General features: G+C 35.8%; 1 protein-coding gene across 2 annotated transcripts in view; it reads right to left on the bottom strand.

Annotated features, from left to right (window-relative positions):
* The window catches only part of GABRA2 (gamma-aminobutyric acid type A receptor subunit alpha2), a 107334-nt gene that overhangs the window by 30429 nt on the left and 64690 nt on the right, over positions 1 to 12215 (bottom strand). For both annotated transcript variants that reach the window (XM_059671986.1, XM_059671975.1), the window contains exons 4-7: positions 10595 to 10815; positions 8583 to 8665; positions 3554 to 3697; positions 2385 to 2537 (exon numbers count right to left, since the gene is read on the bottom strand). In XM_059671986.1, the coding sequence (XP_059527969.1) occupies positions 2385 to 2537; positions 3554 to 3697; positions 8583 to 8665; positions 10595 to 10815 (601 nt within the window). The remainder of the gene's footprint in view (positions 1 to 2384; positions 2538 to 3553; positions 3698 to 8582; positions 8666 to 10594; positions 10816 to 12215) is intronic.

Genomic DNA, 12215 nt, shown 5'->3' with positions numbered 1-12215 from the left:
TACATTTGAACCGGAGCTCTCCTGATCTGCAGCCAAAGGCTCTACCAATGAGCTATCATCAGAGGCACCAACGAGAGAGGCAGCCACTATCATACCAGGCAGCCAGCATCACAAGAGGAAGACACTATTCGACAGGCAGCTTCTGTGGGGAGAGGTAGCCTCTATCATGACTGGCAGCAACTCCATCCAGCACTGTCTTTAGAGGAGCTACTATCGCCAGAGGCAACGACTCAGCTGGGAATTATTGGAGAGGCAGCCACAGGGGCCTGACTGCCACAGGCATCTACTAGTGCATGGCCATTTCCACGATAAGTCTAATAATAAGGGGGGAAATACTTTATGGTATAGAACGGAAAGAGCTTTAATGACCTTATTGCTTGTTTTGTTCATTAGATCTCATGCATGAGTGGGGTCGTGGGGGGCTTGTCCCTCTCTTGCTGGCTTATTGCTCTTGGTGTGGTGCTCTCAGACCCATCCATGCTGTTGTAGGTGGTGGGATTTCTTCCTTTTGTATCTCTGAGTTGTGGTCCATTGTGTAAATGTACCTAATTGGTTTTTAAGCTAATATCCATTTACTTATGTTATATTTATGCATAGTAAAAGTCTGTGAGAAAACACCAATACAAAAGTCTCCCTAAAATCTGGAGGTGTTGGAAGCAGATCATAGACATCTGATCCAACCAGTAGAGGCCAAGGAGACCCCTGGCCAGCCTGTCTCTGACAAGTGGGCACCAAACCTGTATGAGGCCCAGGACGGGAGGGGGAGTAGGGGGGTGTTGGCACAGTGGTTGAACGTCTACCTATGAACCAGGAGATTATAGTTCTATTCCTGGTCAGGTAGCGGCTTGATGCCCAGTGTGGGGTTTGCAGGAGGCAGCCAATCAATGATTCTCTCTCATCATTGATGTTTCTATCTCCCTCTCCCTTCCTCTCTGAAATCAATAAAAATGCATTTTAAAAAAACAAACCAAAAAAAACCCGTGTGGGAACTGCTGCAGAGATGGCAGCCTGCTACCCATCCATGCCTCCCCTCACACACCCAGCCCACTCTGGGTAGAGACAGGCCTGTTATTAGAAGGATCTTTATTTTATTGAGGCCAGAACATCATGCCCTAAAATTATGTTCTTCGGTCCATGATTTGCCTCAGCTGGTCCTTAGTTGGCCAAGAATTAGTCCCTGAGGGACCTAAAAACCCAATTGGGTGATTTTCATGATGAAAGCATAGAATGACTATGCTATGTAAGAAGCGAGTCTTAATGAGACTCAGTGGGGATGAGGTGGGGCAGTGGATGATGGCATCAGCTCTGGCAGGGGCGCTGGGGAGCCAGCAAGCAGCAGAAGAAATTGAACCTCAAGACAAAAAAGCTTACAACGAACCATCCTGCTTTCTCTGAGTCTCTCCTGCCCTGGCATCTAGTGCATCAGAAGGGAGTGCTAGGCTAAAAGTTAGGAAATTTAGATCTGTGTCTCAGCCTAACCTTACTTGGAAAGGTCATTCATTTAAGCTCTCCTCAACACAGTTCCCTCATCTGTAATATTGGTTAATTATGCCTAGTCTTTCAGGCAACATAACCTATCTCTGCTTTTATTTTACTTTTCGGCCTTTAGTTTTCTTTGCATCATGTAAAACTGTATTTACAATCTCTTGTTTATACATTTTAAGGTATCTCACATCTTTTTGGAAATATGGTGTGGACTAAATATAAACATACATAAATTTTTTTTAAAGAAAATTAAATACGCAAGTAAACACACTAATGTAGTATATGAGATGAGTCTCTTTCTCTCTTTCAGTCTCTAACTTAAAGTCCTAAGATCATCTTTGTTTATCTAAAAACAAACAAAAAAATAAACATAGCGTCTATAAATGTGCTAGTGTTCTTCTCTAAGTTAAAACTTCTAACAATATTCTTTTATACTAACAGAGACAAATGTTGAGAAGCAAAATGATTCAACAGAAAGTAGATTGAATGTACTTCCAGAAGATCTGAGTACTGTTCATATTCCTTACTAGAGGCCCAATGCACAAAGTTTGTGCAAGAGTAGGCCTTCCTTCCTCCGGTTGCCAGCACCGGCTTCCCTCTGGCACCCAGGACCTGGGCTTCCCTCCCCGCCCTGGCTTTGTCCAGTATGTCGTCTGGAAGGACATACGAAAAGATGTTTGGTCTAATTAGCACATTATGGTTTTATTATTATCGATGAGCACCAAAGACTCTGTAATTTACCTTCTGAGCCTCAGTTTCCTCATCTGTAACATGAAGCAAATACCCCCTGCCCCACACACTACAAACTATTGGTGTGAGTACCAAGAGAGAGAATGCTTTTGAAAGTACGCAGTGAAACATCATGTGCTGTACAGCGAAGCGTGTAGTTATTCACTCACCAAATACTGTCCTTGCAGGCACAGATTCTCTGTTAAGCCAGAATGACACTTGGGAGAGAATGACAGTCATGATGCAAGGCAGATATGTCTGAATCACAAAATACCCAATTTTTCTTTTCAAGTGGAAATGAGCTGTCATTACGGTATATTCACCTAGAAAAATAAGGTAAGAAGTTTAAGGAACTGGAATAGGCAATAGTTCGCACATTTTGGAAATGGAACAGATTAGAGAAAGAACAGTCTCTGATTTGAAAAAAATCCTCTATCACATATATGACATGAGAAGTTTATAATTTTTAAATGCCTCCTTAGCTCATCAAGAGTATTTAAAAGAGGATTTTAATATTCCCAAGAAACTTGCTCAGCATGTGTATGGTATGGCATTTGTTTTTCTCTCTAGGTCATACTTATTGACCAAAGGAGTACAGGATTAATAAATGCTCTCAGGTCCCTCATCCCCACTGGTACCAACCTCAAGTTCAGGTCTCTCTGGTTTTTTAAAAGATTGATCGCTAGCCACATCTCCAAGGCTGATCTTCTGGCCCAGATTTCCCACTGCTGACCCTGTCACCAATTCTGATTTTCTCAATGTTGTTTCTCTGCTCTCATTCTCTACAGTCAGTTCTATCCCATCCTCACTGCCTTCCTCCCTGCTCCCTGGTTTTACATCTGCTGGATGGAAGTGCATTAAGCCACACAGCTGCCTTTTCCTAGAGGAGAGTGGCCTTTAGAAAGCACATCAGCTTCCTCACATAGGCCAGCAGTAGTGATCGGTAATCAAGAGTTGAAATATCTAAAATAAAGGGAAAGGAATTGGAACACTAAGGGAGCGGTAATGCTATTTGAAGGTAAAACTGACTTGACTGAGAAGATACACTCTTCTTTAATATGAAGTATATTTTAGATGAGTGTTTCTCAAACTTCAATGCACACCTAAGGAATCTCCTTGGAATCTTGTTAAAATACAGATCCTAAATTTATAAGGGATCAAGCCTGAGATTCTGAATTTCTAAAAAAAAAAAACAACACAAAACAACATGCACAATCTATAATGCTAGCTCTTGGACCTCAAGAACAAAAGATTTTAAACAAACTGGGTCATTTCCAACGACTTTAACCCATTAATTTTCTTAACTATGGTAACTTTTCTTTAGACTTATTTTACTAACCTGTACTGGACTTAATTGTCTCCTTCCCAATTGATTGGCCCAACAGGTCATACTGATTTAACCTGGAGCCATCAGGAGCAACTTGTACTGAATCAGATGCATTGTAAGTCCAAATATAAGTGACCTCTGAGGTTGTATATGCATCTGTAGGAGATCAGAAAAAAAGATCTGTTTTATCATTTTAGTAAGAACCATCAGTAAAGTGCAACATCAAAAGTTGTATACTTCATAGAATAATTGTTGACTAAAATAAATCATTTTTGATATGTACAGATCACATTTTTTAGGGTAAAACGTGCCTTTGAAATTTACAGCTTCAATATGAAGGGTGTGAAGCAAATAAAGAGAGACAAACAAGATCATGAGACTATTTTCTTTGCAACCATTTTGAGGGGTAAAGAACACATTTATCTTTAGAATCTGCAAAAATCAGTGGGCCTTGAGATAATAAAAACATCTCCCATAGTCTCAAGGTGGTAGAAGTCACTGTGGTAAACAGATTATGAATGCCATGGCTCAGGTAATTAGTTTAGAAATAACACTCACTCATGAAATGACAATCATAATCCAAAATAATATTGCTTTCTAGACATAAATTAATTTCATTAAGAATTAAATGACAGCTATCATACATGATACAATGCATTTCATTAGAAAGATGAGGACTGATTATTGCAAAACATGTAAAATAAATGAGAATGATATAATTTCCTCAAGTTGTAAATGCTTTTTAAAACATTTTCATTTTATTATTTTATTTTATTGATTTTTTTTTTTTTTTACAGAGAGGAAGGGAGACGGAAAGAGAGTTAGAAACATCAATGAGAGATAAACATTGATCAGCTGCCTCCTGTACAACCCCTACTGGGGATGTGCCCAAAACCAAGGTAAATGCTCTTGACCGGAATCCAACCTGGGACCCTTCAGTCCACAGGCTGATGCTCTATCCACTGAGCCAAACCAGTTAGGGCAACATTTTCATTTTAAAATTAATTTATACACCCAGATCTCACTGGACTCTACTTTCATCGCCTTTCAGGTAAGTTATGGATTGGTAAGAAAAGACTCAAGACATACAGACCAGGTATAATTTCCTGTTTTATTTGGCCAAGGAAGAATTTAGCATAAGTGAGATGACTCTAGAACCGGAGGGCAGGCAGCATGCCTTATCTTAGCTGTCCCATAACCCTGGCATTTCCTCTGCTCCTGTATGTCCTGGTGGGGGAGCAGCTGAGCTCTCTATGCAGACAGTCTCTCCACAATTGAATAAACAGATAACTTTTGCTCCTCTACTGACCTTGTGAAGAAATTCTATGCACTTTTGCTCCTGAGAATGTTTTGAAATATTAGTCACCTCTGGTATTTGAGCAAAACTCAGTGCCATGGTCACATTCTCAATTAACAGAGAGAAAGGACCAGCTGTTTCAATTGCTTCTAGACCTTGAGCAAAACTCACCACCCTGCTCACATTCTCAATGAAGGGAGAGAAAGGACCAGCTGTCTCTGCCAACATCTCTGTCTCTAACTATCCAGGACGTGGTGGTCCTCACCTTGATCCAAAGTTAGGGATAATAAATCCATTTGCATTTAAACTTCAGTAACAGTAAAAAGAATATAAGTTTGAATCTTTATCTCAGTGTGGTCTTTTAATAGTTTTCTGAATGTCGCTACTAAATGTTAATATCTGTTAAACACTGATTTCATTGTACATGTATTCATCTACATTCACAATAAATCATATTACATAATTTTTGAAATAGGATTTTATATATCTATATATATCTTTATGTATAAGTGTATTTAATAGTAGAGATATATTTATAGAGTTTACATATGAATAAATTCTACTTATTTTAAGGTTCAATTTTTTTTTAAATTTTAAATATTTCACCATTGATGACTGCTAAGATTAGATAAGTAACATCAGTAATGTGGATAACTAGCAATTCATTTGCAAATTATCATGGCCCTGTTTTCAATAAAATTCAAATGGCACATAATTTAATAAATCAAAGACACATCACTTGTACTACTTTATATCAGAAAGTCTTACAATACTCAAATAGTTGTGAGTCTTAATAAATTATAAACTTTTTTAAAAGTAATGGTAACTTTGCTTTTGAGTCTGATGCTACTCTTAAATATAAATAAGAGGAAATGAAACCCTAGTGAGACATAGATGGGCAGGAACTCTATCTGATTCACATTTATACTTTCAGCACTTGGTACGATGCCTGGCACACACAAAAGTTTTCAACTCATTCTTGCCACATTAATGAATATGCTCATAATGTTTTAATTGTTATTTATTATTAAATATAAAAATCTGGATAGGAACACAATAATCTGTTAAAGAAAATGACTGATCCTTCCCATGTCTTCTATACAAAAGAGATTATTTCATTAGTGGTATAAAAATATGTGGGTGTTTTTGTTTTTGTTTTTAATTTGGGGTCTGGAGACAGAAGACATAGCAGAAAGTTGTGCAGTGAGGAATAGAGGCACTCCCTGGTACACTAACACACATCTAAACCAGGAGGCCATAGCAACGTTTCTCAGGAAACTATAAAAGGAGATAAAGACAATTTATATTGCAAATTTCATTATAAATTCCTTCTCTAAATTTTCTTTAAATAATTTTATTTAATTCTGTTAAATAACTCATTTTTAGTGTTACTGTATATCTTACATTGCATGCATACTAATTCTTAGTAGTTGGTAACCAACAAAACCCCAAGATAGTCTTTAATTAATTTTTGTGCAAAAAGACAACTTTCCATTTATTTTGGGCTAATGCACAGAATACACTGAGATGCCCATTCAGGGAGGGCATATATAACAATAAGAGGCAATAGGGAGAAAAACTGAATTCGAAAGTATAAACTTATAGAAAAGATGCTTCTTTTACTTAAGAACAATGATCAAGTTCCAGAAAGCCCATCATTTGGGGGGAAAACAAAGGGGCTTTGGAACAAGACAGGCAAAGGGCATGACTTGCTTCTTCCACATTTGTTGTGCCAACATCTTACGGTTCAAGTTGGCCTGTGAGTCTATGTCCACATTCTGGTGTTCATTCCTTTAACATTTATGCATCAAGTGCCTACCATTGGCAAGGATAAATAAAAGACTATTTACTGTGTCAAAAATAAACATGAAGAAAACTACCTAAGAACAATTAAACAGAGAATGCCTAACTACAAACTCTATGTTTTGCCCATATCGCTTCTAGATACAGACAACCATATTCTCAAGCATGCACTATTCCACTACTCTGTAGAAACACTGCTAAGAGTTTGTTATTTTCACTTAAAATAATTTCAGGTGTATTTATTTCATAGTCAGAATGGTAACATCACCTCAGTTATATTTGGTGTCTTACTAGCTCTTTCTTGTCCACTGAAAATGCCTTTCCTTCTTCCAGCATTACTGCATCGTGACTAAACTCTTTCTTTGGTATCAAGGCTTTTGAAAATGTTCTCTTTAATGCCACTTATGCAATGCAAATGAGTTTTCCTCCGCCACATCTGCTGAGTTTTTTCAACATCATATTTACGTTGTGTAACATGATTGACTATCTTAAATAATTTTGGGAAAAATGCCAGGATTGAAGTGGTGGTTTCCATGACAATAAAGGAAGGCTTTGTAGTTAAACAAAGAAGAGATTCTCAAAGAAAATTGAGAGCTGACACTTTTTGTAGGAATGGACAGAAAAAAACAAAATTGAACTTATTCCACAAAACTATGGTCATCAAAATAATTAGAGGCTTTGTCATTCATACATGCCTTCATTCTTCCCTTTTCTTGGTACAGTCTGTGGGGAGAAGGCAACTGCTCAGTCAGAAATATTTTTAATCATGTTAGAGAACTGCATTTCTATTCACGAGGAGGAAAAGTCAAAAGCTAACCTGGATGGGCAAAGATAGGGGTGCCAGAAAGAGCAAAATTTCTGGAAAGGTCATGCAATGGGACACATTCACACAGAGAGAGGCTCTTTAGTAGTGTCCATGAATTGATCCTGAACCTGCCCTGAATGCTTCATGGGCCTAGGGAGATGACTTGACCTTCCCTCTTTTCAATTATTCCGGGAGAGCAAATGCTTCTGCTTGACATACAAGCTATAACCTCAGTGACCTAAAGAAGGTCAAATGCACAGAGCCATTTCTGAAATATTCTATGTACACAGAAGGAGCCTGCATGTAGTAATCCAGCGACACCATCTCCTTCAAATTTATTTTAAGAAAATAAGAAAGAAAGAAAAACAAAACACTTTCCATTAGTTAGAAAGCAGAAAGATAATTGCATAGATCCAACATCTGTGCCTGCCATTTGCAACAGGCTGATAACTACTTTAATAAACAATAGAATCTATCCCTTAGCATTCATTCTTAGTTGACAAAAATGAAACATTCAGTTTGCATTTTCATGGACTTTGAGCATTTTTTCATATGCCTCTTGGCCTTCTTTATGTCCATTTTGGACAAGTGTCTATTTAGGTCCTTTGCCCATTTTTTTTATTGGATTATTTGTCTTCCTTTTGTTAAGTTGTATGAGTTCCTTATACATTTTGGAAATGAACCCCTTATCAGATGTATCATTGGCAAATATGTTCTCCCATGCAGTAGGCTTCCTTTTCATTTTGTTGATGGTTTCTTTTACTGTGCAGGAGCATTTTATAATGATGCTGCATTTTTAATGTGCTAGTATTTGGCAAATAAGGTAAATGACATAGTCCTGATCTTCAAGGAGCTCCTAACCTAGCTTACATACTTAGGCAGACATATAATTTTTTATTAGCAATAATGTAAATGATAATGAAACACCATGATTCAAATATAATGATATTTGGGAGTACAAGTACAATAGGGTTAGCCAATTCTGTGATGGAAATCAGCATGCCTTTTAATTCTGCATCCTACCTGGCAAGTAGTAAGCATTGCATAATATGAGAAGAAACTATAACATTAAGCAGTGTAGCTGACTATCCTTGCTATTTTTTACCCAAAAAATGTAACTCCAATCCCATACTTACAGCTGCCAAATTTCAGAGGGCATGAATGAGCATCCATTGGAAAATCCTCCAAATGCATTGGACATTCAGCTTGAACTGTAAGCCTAAAAGTCAAAATCCCACTCTTTGTTTAAATAAGTTGGCAAGTCAGGATAAATCACTCCTTACTGTTGTCAACAAAATTAATGATGAGGTAGGACTTTCATTACAGCATCTTTGGTTAATTAACATTGAAACCTGATTCTGTTCTATCACATTTAGATGATCTGGCAGAAGACATTAGCCATATACAAAACCTGAGCTCAAGTAACAATATTTATGTACAAATATACTTAACCATTTTTTAGTCTGTGATTTGTTAAAAAGTAAAGAAGTTATATTTGCATTGTGAAAGGCTATTTTCCCATTAGCCTCACCATTCCTATTTGAAATATTAGAGAAAAAATGAAAAAATATCTATAATGAAAACAATGTCATTTTCTTCCACATCATCTCATCAACAACCATATAACAAAACTGATATAAGAATTCAATATTGGCTCGCAGGAACTTCCCTCAAGATTACATAAACTTTGAATCAGTATCATATTTAGACTCATGAATATAAATATAGAAATAGGTACAGATGCACATATAGATGTATCTCCTAAAAATAGCTTGTTGAGACTAGACTGTTGGCTAAATTATGAATGTTATATATAATTTTTTTCAGTATCTTCATCACAATAAAGAGTAATCAGCAAATTTATAATAAAGTTATTCAGTACTCCATGGCACACAAAGGTAAAGTAGATAAAACATGAACTAAATCAAACATACAGAAAAATCTCTTATAATGAGCAAAACAAATGTGATCAACAATTTAATTATAGATTATATACTTCTAAGAGAGTATTTAAGAATAACCCCAGGCAATGTTTCCAAAACTATGTGTGTTATCTTTCTATATTTTGTTTAAACTCCAGATTTCCAATTATTGTTTGATCCATAGGAATGATCAAAGTGTGTAAAATCTCAGGAGTACTGCCTCTGTTTTTCAAGATTTTAGAGAAAAAGGAGGAAACAATAGAAAACATTTTCATTTTAGGTAATGGTCATTTAGTAATGAGCCCGAAGGAGCTTTTTCTTTAAAGATTAGGACTGCATGAATGCCCCTTCTCAAATAATTTTTCACAATTGAAATCTACCACTTAACATTTCATATGCAATAATAAATACATCAAATGCCTGTAAGACACATCCGTCTATGGGTAATGCTCACGAACGTCATCCATGCTTCAGAGACTTTATTAAACATTTAATTTTAGAATATACATCATTGTATTAGATTCGTGATGATTTTCTTTCTTACATAATACCAACATTTTAAAAGATGAATTCATGGGAATAGTTAAAAATGGAATAATAGTGTCAACATCTGTATATTTCTTTAGCTAATTTTTTAAAGGTTGAATCAGTGAAATTGATGTTACATGACACATTGATTTACAAAATGGCAATTTCATATGGCTCCATCTAAGACATATGTTTAAGGTATTCAATTTGCTTCGAAGCTTTGGTAAATAAAAACTGAGTTTAAAAATATGTTTTCTTTAAAATAACTTCATAAGGAGAAACAAAATATTAAGTGAAGTAAAAGCTTGCTTAAAAATTACTTAACTTTTTTGATGGGTTATCTAATGAGATATTAAAAATAAAATTATATGCTGGTATAAAGAAAAATTGAAGTCATGCTCTTATACTGTACCTAATTAAAATGAAGTGTGAGAGATAAAGAGCCAAAAATTAATCCTTAATAGTAAAGGCAATTCTTAAAATTTTACACGCTAAAATGAGAATCGAACTCATAACTATCATTCCAGGTTTATTTTTTAATGTGCATGCAATTACAAAGTATATTATAACTACTACAATAACCTATTATGACAATGTTTGGCTTGTGCTAATGTTGACCTTGATAACCAGGTTAGCCAGTTTTTTAATACATGAATTACTCAGTATTTAAAGGCATCACAGCAAACCTACAAACATACCTCATCGTGTACAGCAGTGTCCCATCGTCCTGGATTCTAAGAAGCTTATTGGGCATTGTCATGTTATGAGCTACCGATTTTTTCCCATTGTGAAAGAAGGTGTCTGGAGTCCAGATTTTGCTAGCCATTAAATTGTTAAGTCGAAGGATATTCATAGGACCTTTAAATTTTAACCTTTCATCTTTCCACTTTTGTCGGAAGAACACATCTATTGTATACTCCTGAAATATAAAATAACATTCTTAGGGAAACAATAAATGTAGATACAAGGACTACAAAACTCCAACCAATAATATAGTTTCAAAAGAGGGAAAGATACATTGATAGAAGTAAATTTTGAATCAGAAAGATCCTTCCTTTCTCTTATCAATAAATGTTGCCACTGTCAGTATTTGTATTTACACAATTAACTACATTTTATTACGGAGATAATAAATAAATATACTTTATCTGGTCTTTTCAGTTGAACAAGGTCTCAGTTCAAACTGCTTTACTTCACCCTGTAATTTAGAACTACTTGGAGAGGGGGCATGCTTGGGGCAGGGTCTGGGTGGATTGCTTTGTCATTTATCTTAAGGAAGAAATAGCAGGGAGCCTTCTCCATAGCAAAAAAAAAAAGAAGAAGAAACAAGTATTAAACGCACTGTCAGATCTGTATGAGTCATCATCTCTGTTGCCAAAGAAACGGTAGAATATCTTATTTTATAAAATACTAAAATAAATGGTGAGATATCATATTGTTAGCAAGAATGCATTAGGGGATAACAATTTTAAGGAAGTTTATTTTATGAAATCAGTTGTAATAAAAAGACTTTGAAAGTTATTGGTTATTTGCATTTGGTAAGTTACTGTATTTGTATGTAAATACAAATAATTTACACTTAAACTCCTTCAGGTTGAAATGTAATATTAATTATTCATACAGATCAGTTTGTGATCCATTCCTTTATTATCATTCTCCAGCATTTTTTTAGCTGAATCTCTCTCTCTTTCTCTCCTTCTTTCTCTCTCTTTTTTTCTCTCTCTCTTTCATTGCCTCTCTCCCTCTTCCTCCTTCCCTTCTTGCCTTTCACTTTCTATCTCTGCCTTTCTCAGCATAATAGAATGTACACATTTTAGATGAGCTACACAATTCACAATTGTGATTAATACTGACAATCTATTGGATGTTCACATTTCTGTCATTATTACCAATGTATGTTTTTGCAAATACTCACATGATAAATAATTAAAATTTTCAATTACACATTTGAGATTGGAAATTCAATAACTGTCCTTTGACCACAATGTCACAGTTATCACATGGAAGAAAATAAATGCTTCAGCAATTGGCAATTTCACTCAAGTACGACTGTGTGTGTAAAAAAAGACAGATTAGCCATGGCCAGTGTGGCTCAGTTGGTTGCTGGTTTTCCTGTGCAATGAAAGGTCATAAGTATGATTTCCGGTCAGGGCACATACCCTGGTTGCAGGTTCAGTCCTCCATTGGGGTGTGTATAGGAGGCTCAATAAAAACATAGTTTAAAAAGGACAGATTAAAACGGTCAAATACTTATGAAAATATCAAATCATTTGTGCACATTTTAATCAAGCAAATGAAAGGAAATGATTCTCAGCAATC

This window comes from Myotis daubentonii, chromosome 1, assembly GCF_963259705.1.
Source record: "Myotis daubentonii chromosome 1, mMyoDau2.1, whole genome shotgun sequence".
In the NCBI taxonomy this organism is placed as follows: Eukaryota; Metazoa; Chordata; class Mammalia; order Chiroptera; family Vespertilionidae; genus Myotis; species Myotis daubentonii.
Note: the sequence above shows the minus strand (reverse complement) of the source record. Positions and strands in the feature narration are given on the sequence as shown.